Source organism: Perca flavescens, chromosome 14 (genome assembly GCF_004354835.1).
Source record: "Perca flavescens isolate YP-PL-M2 chromosome 14, PFLA_1.0, whole genome shotgun sequence".
Lineage (NCBI taxonomy): Eukaryota > Metazoa > Chordata > Actinopteri > Perciformes > Percidae > Perca > Perca flavescens.
Window position 1 is genome coordinate 29,709,476 of NC_041344.1, and position 18,755 is coordinate 29,728,230.

The following is an 18,755-nucleotide window of genomic DNA, read 5'->3' on the forward strand; positions in this document are numbered from 1 at the left end:
AAGAGGGTCCATGTGAGCTTCATGCGGACCAATCAGCGGGCTTCTGCTCGGCGCTAAGCGTATATAAGGGCACGAGAGTCTCATTTCTATCTCTTCCTCTCAAGTCTTCTGCAAGGAAACTACGGCAGAACTTCGGTAAGGCCTCAACTGTTCTGGTTTTCTTTCGCCAAACTTAATGTAACATAACGTTAAATGCCCTTTCTACTGTTAGTTTACGCGTTTAGGGCCTACTGAACATTAGGATTTATCAATGTGAACGACAGCATATTGCCTTGCCTGTGCTGTAACGTTAACGCGCCAGCGAGTAAACCTTTAGCTTATGTCAGTTAGCTAACGTTAAGCTAGTGTAGCTAGTCACGGGTCACGTAGTGTGAATTTCATTGCAATGTTACATAACAGAACGGCGTTACAAAGACCATAACGTCACCCCACAATACGTATTTTGTGTGTGTGTAATAAACATGATTAGAATGTGGCTTAATTGCTTAACATTATGCTAACGTGTGAACCACGTGGTAAGGTTCTTTACGACCCTGTGTAGAGAAACCTCAAAACGGTTGTCTTTACTTTGCCATTTAATAACCTTGATGTTTGAACTTTTATTTATTTTTGTTGCAAAAACTTAAATGGAGGTTGCCTCCATTTTAAGTCTTCGTGAACGTTGTATAGCATACACAAAGTGCTCTTATCTAGTGCCTTTTTTTAATTTACAATTGATGCCATCAAAAAGTTGTTGCTGTAAAACCCTTAACTTCTACAGCACTGTAACGTTAGAGCATGCGCTGATTTGTGTTGTCTCCCTAGGATCAACCGGAATCGTTATTAGGAGCTGTAACTTACCAGACCTCTCCAACCATGGATCTCTGTATCGAATGCAGGTATGTTTGTTCCTATCGGGACCCTCTTTGTAACGTAGCAGGCTCCTATCGAAGCCGTTCATGCTCTCCTGTAGCAGTGAACGGTCAACAGGAAGCCGAGATGAAGACTTTCACCGACGGTCGCTGTTCAGTTTGAAAATAACTGCTCAAGCAACATTAAGGGGAAGGACATTTAGACTTAATCACAGGGTTAATGACTCAAGCATATAGAAAAACAAAGTAATCTAATTACTTTAAACTCAATCTTTCTGCAGGTATTGGGTAACATTGAGGATGGAAGCACCAAGCATGAGACTGACCAGCTCACTTGCAGGTACTTTATGAGCCACACCTTATTTTATTAAATGTAGTTCTGGCTGTGATGACAAACTTGCCCTCACTGACATTCTTGATTGAGACATTATTTTACTGAGCCACACTTGCTAAAATGAATTTTTTTTTTTTAAAGCTGTGGTTAATTACTCAAGCATATGGAGAAACAAAGTAATCGCATTACTTTAAACCATCTTTCTGCAGGTATTGGGTAACATTGAGGATAGAAGCACCAAGCATGAGACTGACCAGCTCATTTGCAGGTACTTTTTCAGCCACACCTTATTTTATTAAATGTAGTTCTGGCTGTGATGACAAACTTGCCCTCACTGACATTCTTGATTGAGACATTATTTTACTGAGCCACATTTGCTAAAACAATTGTTTAATTAAAAGTAGTGGCTTATAAAGCTGAAACTGTTTCCTTTAGGTGACCCTCATGGCTGACTCTGAAGTGACTAGATGAGTACATTGGCTGAGTGCATCAGGTAAAAAAACAGTGTCTCCTCATCCACATTGCAGCATGCTATCCTAAGGACCGGGGCTTGTTTGTAGCTCTAGGTTCTCCAAGTGCATGCAAGATAATGGGGTGGTCTTTGACTGTTGTGGCCCCTTATGCCACCACCAGCCACTCAACTATCCTACAGCTTTCCTGTATAAAAGCACAGCAGTCAGAAGTTATTTAACATGTCAGTTTCATCCCCTCTTTCTTCCACTGTAGGCATCAATGCACTTCAATCTGGTATCCTTGGGCTGCATGGGCTCTGTACCTTCCTGGCAGGGTATGTAAACACTTGTCAGTTTTTTTTCTTTTTTTCTTCTGATCCATGATGATTACTTGATACAAGAGGACTGTTGGATGAAGCTTGCGGATATGGGACTGAGATCAGCCATTTAAGTTTTCAGAAACTGCTGCTGCTGCATTGCCCTTAAACGTTTTTATTTATTCAGGTCCAGTGACATGTTGGAGCAGCCTGAAGTGCCGTGTATTCAGGGCCCAAGCTGCAGGCAGCCACTGCAGAGGGATTAAACGTGGATGTGGCTCCAGAGATGCAGGTTGCCTACTCCTGACGGTTCTGACTGCACTGTGAAGATGTTGTACATTTCCATGTGGTCAGTTGAATAAATATTGTGTTAATGAAATAAAATACACAAACTAAACTTTAGCAATCTTTTTACTTGAATCTTGCATCACATGGTTGGGAAAACAGTAAATGGATGTTGTTCCAGTAGCAGGACATTTACAGTAAGGCCACAACAGTGTAGAAGCAGACGAGTCTGGATATCAAATAGTCTTAATTCCTGAGCCTCTTCTTCAAGTTGGTGTATCATGGACCTTTGACAAGTCATAGCAGGAAAAGCACAAGTGTAAAGCTCATTTAGAGGCCCTATTGTGATTTCTCACTATGAAATTGCTTACTGGGACACAGAGCTGTCAGTAAGAATTTCAGCTGTGCTTTTCCTGTCTGGAAAAAGTCAATTTAGGCTCCTATTTTCAGAGCTTGTCAGTGTACCCTTACATATCACTTTAAAGGAGACATTACCAGGTGTCAAGCACTGTACATAACATCCCAAATTTCATCCCATGGTGCTCCGCAACAAAATGTACATGTTTGATACCAGGGTTTTGAATTTGTAAGAAGTGTAAAACAAAGTGTAGTCAAAACTTCAGGAAAAATGCTAACATGCACTGTTATAACTACATAAAATGACATTTGACTCATTCCTTCCACTAACATGGAGGGGATGGAGTTTATGACCTACATGACAGCCAGCCAGATGTTTTGGCTTTACTTATACAGTCCATGCAGATTGAATTATATTTAAATATGGTCCCCAACAATAGCAATGCAATCCCAATAACCAAACTGAGCACCAGTTAAGTTCAATACTGAGCTTTTCGCAGGAGTGAAACAAACTTTGGTATCATTCACCCAACTCAGGATCATGCTGGAATTGCATTTGGCTGGTAATGACTGAATTTGCAAATAAAAACATGGAAAAAAAGTTTATTGTATTGTGTACCTAAGTTATTCATTTGAGATGGAAGGCAATTTCAACTCCAATATCTCAGAGTCTGGGCTGCTGCTGTCGCTCCGATCGCTGTATGTATCCCTGTGTCAAAGACAATTTTACGGTCATTCATCTGCTCTGATGAAACTGAGTCTACACTTGCAGCATATGCATGGGGTGGGAACATGAAATCTGACGCTGCGTGTTTACCGTGGAGACAGACGGCAGCCCTTCTGTAAGTAGCTCTGCAGCTTCCCGGCTGCAGCCAGCAGCAAACCAAGATACGGGGGTGAAGGCTTCATAGGGCGGGAGGTGAACTCTGGGTGATACTGCACTCCGACGAAATATGGATGATCTGAAAACAAATTGGATTTTTATTTTTAAGAGTAGGTACATTTATTGACCTTTAAAATCCCTGAAACGCCATCATCCACAGGCTTTAAAGTGATTCAGCGTTCCCTGTCCCGTACCATCCAGCTCGATGACTTCCATTCTTTCCCCTTCGACGTCTTGACCTACGAAGCGGAAGCCCTTCTCTTCAAAGTGACTCTTGAGCTCAGGATTGACCTGTCCGAGGACAACAACGTTAGAAAGGCAGCAGTGGTGGAAGAAGTATTCAGATTCTTTACTTTAGTAAAAGTACTAATTTACAGTCCCTCCAGAAAAACGGGATTATGCAATCGCATAATTCAATGCATTATCGGCCAAAGTCTGCATATTTATGCAGAGGGACAGGGACGCATTTTTTCAAATAATAAAAAAAAAAACTCTAAGGACTAATACCACACTGTAAAAAATACTCCGTTACAAGTAAAAGTCCTGCATTGATGAATGAAATGTTACTTTAAAAAAAGTATGTAGGTATAGGGTTGAGTATTGTTTGGGTTTTTTCAATACTTTTTATTTATTTATTTATTATTATTTATATAATAATAATAATAATAATAGGAATAGGGTATTTTACAATAACTTTGAACGCACCACGAGGCTTAGTCTGTTGTCTGTGTTGTTTTTCCGAAAAAGGCAGCTGCAGACTGTTAATGTCCCGGTGTTTGAATCCTCTATAGTGAAATCCAGTCACACTTTACACCGCTTAGTTGTCAGTAATTTTAACCCTGGTTTAACCCAGCTGCTAGCTAACGGTAGGCTAACGTTACCTGCTGCCAGGTGTAGTGTTAACTAGAGTCCCGTGCGGCGATGCTTTGGTTGCCTCTAATGTCTGTTTTGGAGCATCAGAGAGCAGAGCAAAAGGAATTTAACCCTTGTGTTGTCTTCCCGTCAACCTTGAAATCACAGTTTGTTTTTGCTTTTTCCAACGTTTTAAATGGTTACATTTTTCTTCTACACATTTTCAGCAATTATTTCTACGTCCCCTATTTTCTGATATAAAAAAAAAAAATTTGAAAACACACAAGGCAAAATCTGCGTTGTGATTGGGTCCAGTAGATACCGGTTTATATCGTTTAGGCTCCGATGTCGTATTAGCACCGGGTTTCGGTACCCAACCCTATGTAGGTATCATCCAATTTTTTTAGTTAAAGTATTAAAAGTAAAAATCCTCACATTTTAGAAACTGGAAACAATCCAAACAGTTGTGTCACGCAGTCTTTTTATCTGCTTATCATTTCAGCTGGACCTGTAGGCCGTAATATTCTTGGGTAATTTAATTATAATAATTTTTCCGGATGTTTTGTGTGCTAAAATCTTAATTTGTACAGTAACTAAATCCGTCAGATGAATGTAGTGGAGTAAAAAGTACAATATTTCCCTTCTGAAATGTAGCAGATGTACCTCAAAGCGATGCCTGTGCCTTTCATCCACATATTCTGCGTCTCCATAAAGCCTGCCTGGAACACAGAGCAGCTGTAAGCACAGGGCCGACACAACAACAACAACAACAACAACAACAACAACACACTGAGCTGAAGGCGAACTTCAGCAGTTTTCTTACGCAGCACGCTGTTGTTGGTCTTGAATATGGTCCGTCTCTTCCCGAGCCTCATGGTTCCGCCCATCTGCCCGGGGTTGTGTTCGGGCATGTCGATCACCTGCAGACGTTCAAAGCGCGACAATCTCAATTCAACGCACTTTTCGGGTCACGTTAAAACTAGATCCCCGGTGAAATAAAAAAATAAATAAACTTACCACAGGATGCTTTGACTCTGGGTCAAATTCAGTTGAGTTGGCATCTAAGTGCAAAACAGACAAAGCCATGAAGTCAATTAGGACACACTGCTACGGATCATTTAGAAGGTAAACAGATACTCTAAACCAACATGCGTGTCTTAAAGCCGGTACACACCATCCAGACGGCCGACCCTCGACAGAAAAGCCAGTCGAGATGATCAGTCGGGACCCACGAGGTCCAAAAAAATGCCTCGGGACACACTGAGGCGACACCGACTTGAGAAACGTAATACACCTCCATAACAGCAGGCGGCTCTACTCCGTATTGTTGCCCAAGAAATGAAAACCGGCAGCTGATTGGACGAACGCGTCACGTGGGTTTGTTTTCTCCGGAAATTCAAAGCCAGACTGTCATGGCGGCTCGTTCAGAATACGATCTCATATTGTACTAAAATAGTTCACTGAAACATGTTTCTGAAAACATTTGAAGCGAGAAATAGGCCGTGCAGTCCGTCTTCATTTCAGATCAACAAAAGGTCAGTTTAGAAGATTTTCGTCAGATTTTGAGAGACTCTAGTCACGCTCATTCCGCTCCCCATTTCCGGGTGAGTCCCGACTGCCCTGCCTCCGACTGAACAGGTCAGGTCGGCCAAAATGAATGCCGACAGCCCCCCGCACTGACGACGGCACGGGACACACCGAACAGACTCGAGTCGCTGACCTCGCCAGACTGTCCCATGGCCGATTTTCGGCCCCGTGTGTCCCGGGCTTTACATGTAACTGGATGTCACCAAAGTGGGCCGGAAAGAAGTTTTGGCACCTTCGATTAATACATTAATATAATTGGCAGTTTCATAGAGGAGTTTTTCTGCCCTTGAACAACATGGAAATAGGAAAATATTGGCGTTATTTTGTCACTTATTGAGAGCAGTAGGCTAGATGGAGCCGGTTACCTCCAGGATCTGTGCTAAGCTAGGCTAGCGGTGGGTGCGTCAGACAGAGTTAAGACACGCACAGAGATGAGAAGGGTATGTATGGACTCTTACTTTAACTCTGGGGGTTACGGTGAATAAGATAAAGTCCCAAGAAGTCGGCGGATTCCTTTAAATGAATGTAAAGCACTTTGTAACTATGTTCTGAAATGCGCTTCATAAACGAAGGTATTACTATATTACCTGTCCAGCCGAGCGTGTTCCTGGCAAATTCACATACAGCCAACTGCATCCCAAGACACACACCTGCAGAAACACAGATATCAGTCTAGTAGTTTGTAATATATAGAATCAAAACTAACACACCTGACCTAGAAATAGTTATGACCGCATTGGGTATAAGTAAGACACTGCTAGCCTGTACCTAGGAAGGGTTTTTTCTGATTCCTGGCCCAGTTGATGGCATGAATCTTCCCTTCAGTTCCCCTGACACCAAAACCTCCTGGAACCAGGACGCCACTGAGGATAGAGAGGGACAAAAAACTGTTAATGACACTGCAAATCGAATGTCCAGGTTGTATTATTTACACACAAAAAAAATATATTAAAAAAAAGGTGACTCAGCACTCACTCAGCACTGCAGAGTTTCTGCCATGCCTCGTGGTATTTCACTGGTTCCTCCTGCAGAGTGCTAGGCTCCAAATGCGCTGAGTCTACATACTGAAGAGAAGAGACATATAAACTCAAGGTGGCAGGTCTAAACACACAAAGTTATAGACAGACAAAGACGTACTTTGCATCTCAAAGTCTCTGCTTGGGCCACTGTTACTACACAAATCTGTGTGGGGTCAAATGTTCACGTCTGTTGCACTTCGAACCACACCCATCACAGTCACAGTTTGGTGTGAACACACTAAGGCTACATTCAGACTGCATGCAAAAGTGGCCCGAATCTCAGTCAAGTGACCACGTCAGACTTCTTTGGAAGTAGTGTGAACACTCAAATCTTGCCCAGATCAGATTTTTTTCAAATCAGATTTAGACCACTTCCATATGGGGTCCTGAATCAGACCCAGGTCTGATTTTTGTTTCAGTGCGGCCGCAGTGGGAACAACCGAGGCGGATTTGATGCGACTTTTACGTCAATCTACATCGAAATTTGTCACAATCACGCTCCGGCGGGAGTTAGAACTAGACACAGACAGTAAAATTAAAATGAACCCTATTCACAACGCAGTCCCACCACTCCTGGCTTCGTCTCTGCATCCACTCAGACCTCTGTAGTGAATTTGCAGCCATAACCGCGCAAAAGGCCAACATAGCCAGTTTGGCTCTCTTTCTTTTCATTCGTCTCCTCCTCAGCACCTGCTCATTAATGTTACAGCTGCCAATACACAAACCTTTGGAAATAGAAGCAAAAATGCTTCCTTCCTCCATAACCTCCCCTAACTTTAGTGCAACAGCGTGCTGCGTCTGATGTCATTATTAGTGTTCTTTTGTGCATGCGGGTCAGTTCGAAGCTACTTGGGTGGAGTGATTTGCTCGCAGCACCTGAGAAGCCCCTTGGTGAGGAGCACAGTTCGCTCAGAGTTTGAGTAATAATCACTCCGCCCAAGTAGCAGCAGTAGCAGTGCTTCACCTTCTGAGAATATAGTTCCCAGTATGTATACGGTTAGAAGATGGCTGTGTCTCATGTGACCTTGTTATACAAATCACATCATGGAAATAGGAAAATGTTGGCGTTATTTTGTCACTTATTGGGAGCAGTAGGCTAGATGGAGCCGGTTACCTCCAGGATCTGTGCTAAGCTAGGCTAGTGGTGGGTGCGTCAGACAGAGTTAGGAGACGCACGGAGATGAGAAGGGGATGGACTTATCTAACTCTGGGGGATACGGTGAATGAGCTACAGTCCCAATAAGTCGGCGTGTTCCTTTAATAAAACGTAAAGAAAACCAATGTGTGCTTACCTTAACCTCCAATTTATGGCTGATGGCCAGGGCTGAGTGCTCCAGGGCCTTGATAACAGAAGCATAGGAGTCGGAAAACTTGGTGTACTTCCCAACCAGTGCTATCGAGCACTGCTCTAGCAGCCTGTCTGACCTGTGAAGACAGCGGGTATTAATCAGTAAACCTTCTGAAAACAAGACACAAGTCATCCAGTCACACAGAACAGAAGACAACAGCAGTTGTCAGCCTGGGGCTGGGCAATATATCGATACCATATCGATAACGTGATACAAGGCTGGATATCGCCTTAGATTTTGGGACATCATGAGGTAAGTGTTGTTCTTTCTGGTTTTTAAGGCCGCATTAGAGTTAAGTAATTTAAATTTTCTGAACTCCTGAACCGACTGTTTAAAGTGCTCATATTATGCGTTTTGGCTTTCCCCCTTTCCTTTATTGTGTTGTATCGTTTTTGTGCACGTTATAGGTTTACAAAGTGAAAACGCCCAAAGTCCCCCCCAAAGGGACTTACCATCTCCAACAGAAAACACTGTTCACCAACTGCTCCAAACAGCTCTATTGTAGTCCAGCCTTTACTTCAGAGACAAACGTGGTCACTTTGGAACACATGTTATAATGCTCGCCTAGCTGCTAGCATGGTACACCCTCATACTCTGCTTCTGACTGGCTAGTAGTCCTTACCTAGGTACTGTGCATGTGCGACTCCCAACAAAGATGGGACAAAAGTAAGATGCCTCACTCTGTAGCTAAAACAAAGAGCTCAACACACAGGGTGAAAAGAGGAGCTGCAGCAATGTGCAGTACAACAAAAATATGGTGTTTTTTGAAAATTTAAACCATGTAAACCTATTCTGATATAACCTCTAAATACAATTATGAACCTGAAAATGTGCATAATATGAGCACTTTAAGCTTTTCTATTAATTGCCTTTAACCACTTAAGTCATTATATCCACATTCCTGATGATAATTGTGAAGATATTTTGTGAAAGAAAACCCTACAATATCACCGCAATATCGACATTGAGGTATTTGGTCAAAAATATTGTGATATTTGGGCACCCGGATAGCTCAGTTGGTAGAGCGGGCGCCCATATGTATAGGTTCATTCCTCGGCGCAGCAGGCCCAGGTTCCGCTCCGACCTGCGGCCCTTTGCTGCATGTCATTCCCCCTCTCATGTCTTCAGCTGGCCAGAAAATGCCCAAAAAAAAATAATCTAAACATTTTTTTTTCTTCTCCATATCGCTCAGCCCTATGTCTGAGGACTCACCTGTCCGACATCTCCTTCCATTTAGTCAGCATTTTCCTGGGTCGGGTCTCTATGGGCATGTTCAGTCTCCGGCTCAGGTAGCTCACCACGCCCTGTTTCTCCAGCAGCAGCGGCACTTTGTAGATGGACGACACGTCGTGCACACAGATGACCTGGGACGAGACGGGTCAAAGAGTTTAGAGTGGCCGAGAGAGTCGGGGCTCCCGCTTCATCCAAGACGACAAGACAAAAGGTGCGTCGGTGACGGCGACGTACCTGTTCGGGTTCTACGTGGCAGAACATGGAGATCTTTTCTTTGACAGAGTTCTCCAGAGAGGTGGAACAGCGACACATGATCTGTGGGCAAAGGTGAGAGGACACTTTAATGACTGTTTGGGGGGTCCATTTCACCCAGGGAACACAAACACGAGAGACGTTATGAAGTATTCAATGGTCATGTGCTTAAAAATTCACACAGAAGTATTTCAAATGACGTCGAGTCAGACTACCTTTTTGTTTTATCTACTGAATATACTGTACAACTGTACAATAAAAATGTATTATTTAATCCAGAGTCTGACTGCTAAAACCTTACATTTGTACAAATATGACTGTTGATGTACTTGTTGCAGCAATTTACTTTTTCTGTTCTGAGTCTACAACAATGTTTGATTTTTTTCTGAAAACATCACACATTAAATGTTTCACTGTATTGTCAGTTTAATCTTCGAAATAGGGCTGGAAAATAGATCGATATTATATCCATATCATGATATGAGACTAGATATCGTCTCAGATTTTGGATATCGTAATATGACATAAGTGGTGTCTTTTCCTGGTTTTAAAGGCTGCATTACAGTAAAGTGTTGTCATTTTCTGAACTTACCAGACTGTTGTAACTGTTCTATTATTTGCCTTTACCCACTTAGTCATTATATCCACATTACTGAAGATTATTTATCAAAAATCTCATTGTGTAAATATTTTGTGAAAGAACCAATACCGTTGCGGTATCGATGGAGCTATTTGGTCAAAAATATCGTGATATTTGATTTTCTCCATAAACACCCAGCCCTACGTCAAAAATACAGCTAGCTAATGTAACACTGTGATGTTGGAAAGAAAATGGATGGGTGGATTATAATGATTCATCCATCCATCACTTGGACAGTATTAGATGATGAGCTTCCTAGCTGCTGTAGCTGGCAGTAGGGGGGGGTATGCTTCAGTATAGACGTTAAATCAGCAGCAGTGGTCCGTGTATGGCGTTTAATTAATCCGCACCGATAAAAACCAGATGCTTGCACATGATATGAACGCACAGAACAGTATCCGTGAGCGGATAAGAATCCTTGCGAGCGAGCATTTCTGCTCCGTGTGCACAAATGCCGTTACCTTGCGCGGCAGCTGAATTCTCGCGATAAAATCGTCGGATCACGAAAATCGTGACTGTTACTCCTGTTATTTCCCGAAAAGCAATAGAACATTTAAAAGGCCATTTTTATTTCTAAAATAGAGTCCGGCGCAGGGCTCACTCCACATAAAATGACATTACATCACTACCAGCAAACTTTACGGAGATCAACGGGGGCATAACAGCATCAATGCTCCGTTTTAACCGCATAGTCTCTGGTCCAGCTCCACTAAAAAACAACTGAATCCATCAGTGCTGTGAAGATAGGTCTGGCAACGCGAGACTACCGGTAGGCGAAGGTTACTGACAAAGTTATCTTCACTTCACCCGTTCAACTGACTTTCGAAGTTTAGATAACGCTTGACTGTCCTGCAGACGTGAACTAACCACAGACAGAGTGTCAGTCAGTGACTAGCGGCAGCATGTCGCTGCACTTCACGGCAGTGTTCAGCTGCAGGATGAGTATAGGGAAAACACAATGGATCTTTGGCGTTAGTTTTGGCATAAAAAAAAAAACAAACAAACAAAAAAACATTCTGGCCTGGCGGGGAATTCAGTTGGCTAGGCTTGTACAGTTATAGGGGGAAACACTCAGTATCCAACTGAATATGCAGGCCTGCACACTGTAAAATGGGCATTTTTTAAAAAGGAGGCACTGCAGAAGACTCACCAGATCAGGGGACAAACCCAGTCCTCTGAGCTCTCTGACGCTGTTCTGTGTTGGTTTGGTCTTTTGCTCTCCTGTTGCGCTGGGCTGTAGAGACATCACACATCTTGAACTGACAGTATAGAACCATGCCGTTTATGTGCATCGGCAACTTCTGAAGTGACACAAGTGGACAAAACAGGCGCTTCCATCCAAATACAAGAAACTAAAAACATTTTTTAAAAGAAAATGAATTTATATTTTTTATTTATTTATTTAAAAAGAAAAAAGAAAAAAAGGTTCTCTTGCATCATTAGGGTCCAATTTGGGGATTATTATTGTTGCACACCGACCTTTGGTAAAGTTATCTTCTTCCCAGCAAGGCATTTTAAATCACCTTTCAGTAAGTTTTTAGTACTATTAGATCTTTTGTACTCAAACAAACTCTACTCGAGGGCTGCAACTAACGAGTGTTTTTTTTCAGTTTCAGTTGTTCTGCGAAGAGCAGCGGACCCATTTGCCCTCTGAGAAAACCAGTAAAGCCCGACGGAGTCGCTCTCTCACCTGTGGTATCAGACTGACGTGAATGTTGCAGAAATTCTCTCTCTTCACTTTAAACTGGAACTGCCTGAAGGCCTCGATGAAAGGCATACTCTCTATGTCTCCAACCGTGCCTCCCAACTGCAAACGTGCACAGGTATTAGTGAAACTCACGGCAGCCTTTGCCTCAGCAGATACCCCTGTGCAAAATAACGTGAATAGAAGCTCAAATTATTATTATATATTATATTATTATATTATGGTTTAGCTTACCTCTATTACACAAACTTGAGGTTTTACATCGTCGTCTTCGACCGGTACCCTGGACTGTTTCACGACCCATTCCTGGATGGCATCAGTGATGTGCGGCACCACTGGAAAAGAGATATGAAGATTTTTGGTTAACCAATTTCTTTTCAGCATGGCACCCCCCTACACCACAGTAATACCCAAGGGGGTGAGCCTCTGTCCACAACGTGTAGCTCCTATGGAGCCATTTTGATGCTAACAAGAACTCACCCGGCGTTAGCATTCCATTGACTCCCATTCATTTTGACGTTACTTTGACAGCGAATAACTTGACATCTGAAGCGTTTAAAGACTCTATTTGTCTATTGTTGATTTCTAAAGAAACACCACAATGTATAAAAGGCTCCATTACCTTGTATCTCACGTTATGGCTCCGTAGCAGACGTTTTTGTAAAAATAGGCTAATGATTGTGTCATAACCACGCAACTTAATGTCACATAGTAGAGGAATTACCGTATAGTACAGGAGAAGCTCGCAGGCAGTTTCGACTTACATTAGCTGTTTAAGTTTAATTATTAATGTTAACTAGCATTTTAGTTAGCAATAATTAGCCTGTGCCTCACGTCACATCTACGTTGTCTCTCTCAGTTGGAGGCTGCTCAGTAACGCTCACCGGAAAAATGACTTCTAATATCCTTCACTAGTCTCTGTCCAGAGCAACGGAATCTGTTGGTCCATTATGTATAATGTCTATGGTAATACCGTTGTTCCACCATCAATTGAATTGAAAATCAGCGTGTATATGCAGGTTTTTTTAAACACCGGTAAAGCTGCTAAAAATAATCCTAGATGACTTTCCCATTGCCGGTAGACGAGAATGTGTCACGTTCCACATCACGAATGTGCTGGAAAACAGTTGTTTACTTTTTACAGTGCACAAAACTGCAAACTCTGCGGTACATTCACTTGATATCTTCCCTAATAAACTTAAAAAAGGTACACTGTGCAGGAATTTCTCCCATCTAGCGGCAAAATTATATTTTGCATTCAAACGAATAGTGCTCTCTAGCGCCATTGCTTTTTCAAAATACGTGTTGCAACTACGGTAGCCGTTATGTACCAAGAAGCTTTTTTTGGCGACGAGGATTCCTTCTCCTGTGGCTCGGCATAAGTGTGCTCCTCCAATATGAACTAAAGGGCAGTGCAGGCATTCAAATTTGCCCCGGACGGTGACAAGCGCCTCTCACTGATCTACTTCTCGGTTTCAGCTGGTTTCAGTCACGTGACGCTGGCTCTGAACGAAAACGCATTGTGGACTAGCTAGACAGGTAGGCTAGTGCGCTATGTCCCTCTCAGCGAACGACATGGAAGCCTCCTTGGACTTGACCGTCCAATGTAAATACAGATAAGAAATTCTTCGCTTACAAGGATAAGTCAGATCATTGGCAGAGGTAATTTTACACCAATGAGGACATATTTATGAATAAAAACATTGATTTTAGCTAATAAAATGTAGGGTTGGGCGGTAATACGGTATACCGGAGTCTTAAAAATAGCAACGGTATCAGTTTCAATACAGTCATAAAAAAAAAAAAATGCAATGCACTTATATAGGAGACAAGGATTAAATATTAAATATAATTTGTGTAATTATGTGTGGTTGTCATCAAGTGACAGTGTGGAGGAGAAAGTAGTTTTTTCTAAGTTGTTGTTATTATTGTTTCAGTATTAGTGTTTGGTATTCAGTTTCTGAACGGTGCACAAGCCAACAGTTTGGTGACGCCGTCTGAGCCTTACGTCATCATTTTTAATTAGTCACGCTAATACCGTATACCGTGGTAAAATAGGGACGTGGATTGACCGTATCAAAATGTGGATACCGCCCAACCCTAACACAGTATACCTTTAATAATTAATTATATCCGTTACTTACTCCGTCTCTTTTAAATTTGATATTCAAGCGCTGCTTGGGCAGAGACCAATGAAATTTGTGCCCAAGATGACCCGACGCGCATCACAGCATTGCCCTAGAAAAGGGCCGAAATTAGCGTATCTACCCGCATGTCCTGTTTTCTGTAATGGGAAAAATTACATTTAAGCATAATTCCTTATATTTTTAGGTTTTATTTCTACTTTAATTCTCTCACATTATTGAAAGACAGTTTATCTCTGTTTCTGCTTAACTGCTGAGATGTCCAGTCTGGAACATAATGTGAGCACTGTTTGTCTGAACAGATAGGGGCTACAAGGTCACCCTGAACTATCTTCCCATGCCAGTTAAGATGTAACTGGGGGGGTGAAAGTCGTACAGGGAGGAGGAGGCGAAATGGCTCCGAGATGTCTTCATGTGTATCAGATTGCCTGTAAGAATTGTAGCGTCATAATAAGCCAAGTGCGTGTGTGCTGTCACTCTGAAGATGCATATAAGCCTAGTGTTCTTGTTCACTCATTTGAGAAACTGACTCCACACTGGGCTGCTTTTTGTGAAATCATGTTGCTCCTATTTGCAAATATATATGTTTTTAATAAAATACAAAAACCCAACTTGGTTCTAGTCTCAGTCGGTCTCATTTGTTTCAATTTACTAAACTCTGAAAACCTCTACCCCCATGCTGCAAAGGAAACTTCCATGACATTTTCCATCACTGCCGCTCCGAGCTGGAGCTGAGAAATACCCATGCTTACTGCAGAGTCATGTGTCCCGGGAGTGAATGCCAATTCTAACCTTTCCCATTGCAGACAAACGCCAGATGTTAGTGGGTGTATGTGGATGTTTTTTTGGCCAGTGGGGAAAAAGGTTTAAAGCAGCGGTTGTTTACCCTGCACAGTCTTGCCCAGGTAGTCTCCCCTCCTCTCTTTGTTGATGACTGACTGATAGATCTTGCCAGTGGTCAGGTTGTTGTCTCTGGTCAGCCGGATGTCGAGGAAGCGTTCGTAGTTCCCCAGATCCAAGTCCACCTCACCCCCGTCATCCAGCACGAACACTTCCCCTGGACAGAGTGGACACGACCCAATAGTAACACATACATATGCATTCGGTTGTTTCATTCTGAATGTGTTGAACGATCATTTGTTCCCCAACGTACCATGCTCATAGGGTGAAAATGTGCCCGCATCAATGTTAATGTAAGGGTCGATCTTGATGGCAGTAACATGAAGGCCGCATGACTTCAGGATTGTGCCCACACTGCTCGCAATGATGCCTTTGCCGATGCCTGAGATGACTCCACCAGTTACAAGGATGTACTTCATCATTATGCTCCGGTATCTGGAGATAGATGAGAGCTTCAAATCAAACAGTAGATCATGTAAAACTATTCACTCAAAAGGATAAAAGGCCGTCATAAACATATTGTGCTTTGGGGAAATTGTTTTTAAGGAGAAAATATACAACTATACACATCTAGGGTTGGGCATCGTGCTCCAAGGATGCAACACAACAAGCGCCTGGCCGCTACGGAAACTTGCGCATATTAAATTGGGAAGCGATGATCGGATCTGAAACCAAATCTTCTAAACGATTCCAATAAAGAAACGATTCTAATGGAATGGTAATTCTTGAAAACGATTCCAAGTACGGATGGGTTTATCGATGCCCAACCCTATACACGTCCAGAGAATACAACACCGCTGATAAAGATCACACAATGTAGCTGAAACCTCCAAAATAATCTAGTAAGTAGACCTTGAGTTGATCATTTTAACCAAACATTTTATTATTTACAAGTGTATAATCTTTTGTAGGGCTATTGTACTAGATTGCATTTTACTGTAAGGGTACCGTTATATTAAAGTTCGAAAATACATATTAAGAAAATGCACTTTTGAGTTAAACATTAATTTAAATGTATTTATTTATAAAATTTTCTGTGGCCTGCCTCTTACCTAATCGGGCTTAAGATATATGACAGGAAATATTAGCATATGGCTCGACAACATTTCTGTTGAAGAATATGTAGCTGTTTAGCTAACCAAAATAATGGCTAAATCTCCATCTACAACGTGGACACCTGTGGCGGTTGTCAAAGAAAGGTTATTTTGCCAATAAAACATTTACCGCCTAAAACCACTGGTTAATACAACAACTAGGTGACTAACCTATACGTAAAGCAGAAAGTTAAATGTTTTCCATCTTTCCTACAACACAACAGTTTCACTATATTATAAAGCATGGCCCATTTTCAAGCGCTCAGACACACTATGTGCCGAGCGGGTGGAAACTTCCTGATTCTCTTGTGCTAGAGGACTACAAGTGAGAGGACCGCCAGTCCAGGTTACCGCCATCCCAAAAAGTTAACGGGACAAAAATATCCGTCTACAAGATGTCCTTTTAGACACACAAGACCAATGACTTTGTTAGTGTCTGCAGTTGAAAACAAATACAACTTCTACTGAACAAAGCACCACGGCTGTCTTTAAATAAAACAGATAGCTAGCTTACATGCTCTCCATTTCTAACAACTGCGTCAAGTTAGTGACCAGAATTCCCTTTACTGCTTTCAAAATAAAAGCGAAAGTAACGTTAGCTATTTATTAGTATTTCATACAAAAAGTATGCCAACATAGTTACAATTGACCATCTATGGCAGAAATATAACCTCAATTTGGGTTACGATACTACTGATGAAATGTAACTCATTACACCTCTATCAGGGAATGGCATTTCCAATAGAATTTTATTTTGATCCTTTTTTTTTTTACCGGAAGTCACACTTATTTATTGTGTCTAGCTTGGGACTTAACAGTGTTTGCTAGCTACCCAACAACAACCTATCTTAACAGCATCAAATTTCAACTTACCACCAGCCAGAGCTGCTCTTATAAACAAATCGTCGACGTCGAAAGCAGTTCGCAAGACCTTTTGCCAGAGACAAAATTTCGATTGAAATAGCAACGCTTTTGCTTGTGCCTGTGCTCCCCTAGATACCCATCTATCCTCCAGTTGACTCTACACGTGTATCACGATGTACCACGATCCCGGGCTGGCTGCAGTACATCATTCAAGCACTTCTTCTTTTTTTCTTTTTCTTCTTCTTTAGGGTTTTACGGCAACAAGCATCCGCTGTGTTGCACTACTGCCACCTTCTGGAACTAGTCCATTACTGTGCCATCTTCATTCATCTCAAGAAGTCAAACAGCCATTTTACTCCTTTTCACATTTCCGTCCATACTCTAGAACACTGATCTTCAACAGGAGGTCCGGGACCCCCAGGGGGTCCTCAGAGTCACTCCAGGGGGGCCTCCAAATTACTGTTAACTTTTGAAAGTTTTTGCAAAAATTAAAAAGTCTAACATGATTCCAACATATTATTAGCAAATATAAATCCACTGATGGTAGGCTTACTGGCAAGTAATGTAGTCACTAAGGTAGCCATCCACAGATACAGTTCATCCCAAAGGATTGACTGTTTCACATTTGTTTCACATTTAAAGGTCCCATGACATGGTGCTCTTTGGATGCTTTTATATAGACCTTAGTGGTCCCCTAATACTGTATCTGAAGTCTCTTTTATATAGACCTTAGTGGTCCCCTAATACTGTATCTGAAGTCTCTTTTATATAGACCTTAGTGGTCCCCTAATACTGTATCTGAAGTCTATTTTATATAGGCCTTAGTGGTCCCCTAATACTGTATCTGAAGTCTCTTTTATATAGGCCTTAGAGGTCCCCTAATACTGTATCTGAAGTCTCTTTCTCGAAATTCAGCCTTGGTGCAGAATTACAGCCACTAGAGCCAGTCCCACAATGAGCTTTCCTTAGGATGTGCCATTTTTGTGTCTCTAGCTATTGAGGAGGAGAGAGGGCGGGGCAAGGTGGAGGGTGGGGGTGTGGCCTTGACCAACTGCCACTTTTCTCGTTTGAAAGCCATGATGTCTCTCTCTCATGGGTTGGCCAAATTCTCTGGGCGGGCAAAGCAGGGGGTTAGGGGAGGTAACCTTGCTTGTTATGACCTCATAACAAGCAAGATTCCAAAACGGCTCATCTGAGCTTTCATTTTCTCAAAGGCAGGATACGCAGGGCTCGGTTTACACCTATCACCATTTTAAGCCAATTGGGGACCATAGGCAGGCTGGGGGAACGCATATTAATGTTAAAAAAAAAACTCATAAAGTGAAATTTTCATGCCATGAGACCTTTAAGGTTCATTAAAACATGATTTATAAAATGATGCAAACAATTATTAGGTTGCCCTAAAAGTTATTATAGGACCAGATTAAAGCTCATGTTGCAAGGTTTATTTTCTAACGATTTTTTTGCAATTTGCTTGTTGGTGATAAACATTTAAACTGTTACCCAACAACATCAAATACAATGGATATCACAAAACGGAATAAAATACGAAAAAGTAGTACTTTTTTACAGTGGTTTCTCCTTTCCCCCACAATGCATTGCATGACATCACGTTGGTCACGGTTTCTGCCGCTGGT

The 18,755-nt window shown here is 42.0% G+C and overlaps 1 protein-coding gene, 1 long non-coding RNA gene and 3 other non-coding genes across 7 annotated transcripts; 4 read left to right on the forward strand and 1 right to left on the reverse strand.

Moving 5' to 3' along the window:
- Positions 1 to 56: 56 nt before the first annotated feature.
- Positions 57 to 2,356, forward strand: LOC114568117 (uncharacterized). Its single transcript, XR_003694250.1, has 7 exons — positions 57 to 135; positions 805 to 878; positions 1,133 to 1,191; positions 1,395 to 1,453; positions 1,621 to 1,678; positions 1,912 to 1,972; positions 2,142 to 2,356. It is a non-coding gene; the product is annotated as an uncharacterized LOC114568117 (long non-coding RNA).
- Positions 916 to 1,052, forward strand: LOC114568844 (small nucleolar RNA SNORA16B/SNORA16A family). The gene has a single exon (XR_003694341.1). It is a non-coding gene; the product is annotated as a small nucleolar RNA SNORA16B/SNORA16A family (small nucleolar RNA).
- On the forward strand, positions 1,710 to 1,839 carry LOC114568839 (small nucleolar RNA SNORA44). The gene has a single exon (XR_003694336.1). It is a non-coding gene; the product is annotated as a small nucleolar RNA SNORA44 (small nucleolar RNA).
- Positions 2,010 to 2,082, forward strand: LOC114568848 (small nucleolar RNA SNORD99). The gene has a single exon (XR_003694345.1). It is a non-coding gene; the product is annotated as a small nucleolar RNA SNORD99 (small nucleolar RNA).
- Positions 2,348 to 17,471, reverse strand: ctps1a (CTP synthase 1a). Of its 3 annotated transcripts, XM_028597512.1 has the most exons (19): positions 17,128 to 17,471; positions 15,414 to 15,595; positions 15,147 to 15,317; positions 12,351 to 12,451; positions 12,102 to 12,218; positions 11,562 to 11,645; positions 9,754 to 9,834; positions 9,499 to 9,650; positions 8,230 to 8,362; positions 6,894 to 6,982; positions 6,687 to 6,781; positions 6,506 to 6,568; positions 5,349 to 5,392; positions 5,155 to 5,251; positions 4,995 to 5,050; positions 3,674 to 3,770; positions 3,414 to 3,558; positions 3,216 to 3,305; positions 2,348 to 2,526 (listed from the first exon to the last, which is right to left on the reverse strand). In XM_028597512.1, exons 2-18 carry the CDS (start codon positions 15,580 to 15,582, stop codon positions 3,221 to 3,223), a joined length of 1,779 nt encoding a protein of 592 aa, XP_028453313.1. In that variant the 5' UTR covers positions 15,583 to 15,595; positions 17,128 to 17,471; the 3' UTR covers positions 2,348 to 2,526; positions 3,216 to 3,220. The 3 variants fall into 3 exon arrangements, with proteins under 3 accessions (XP_028453313.1, XP_028453312.1, XP_028453314.1); XM_028597511.1 differs by lacking the exon at positions 2,348 to 2,526 and having other exon boundaries at positions 3,184 to 3,305; XM_028597513.1 differs by lacking the exons at positions 2,348 to 2,526; positions 3,216 to 3,305 and having other exon boundaries at positions 3,467 to 3,558; positions 4,995 to 5,046; positions 17,128 to 17,470.
- Positions 17,472 to 18,755: the final 1,284 nt, after the last annotated feature.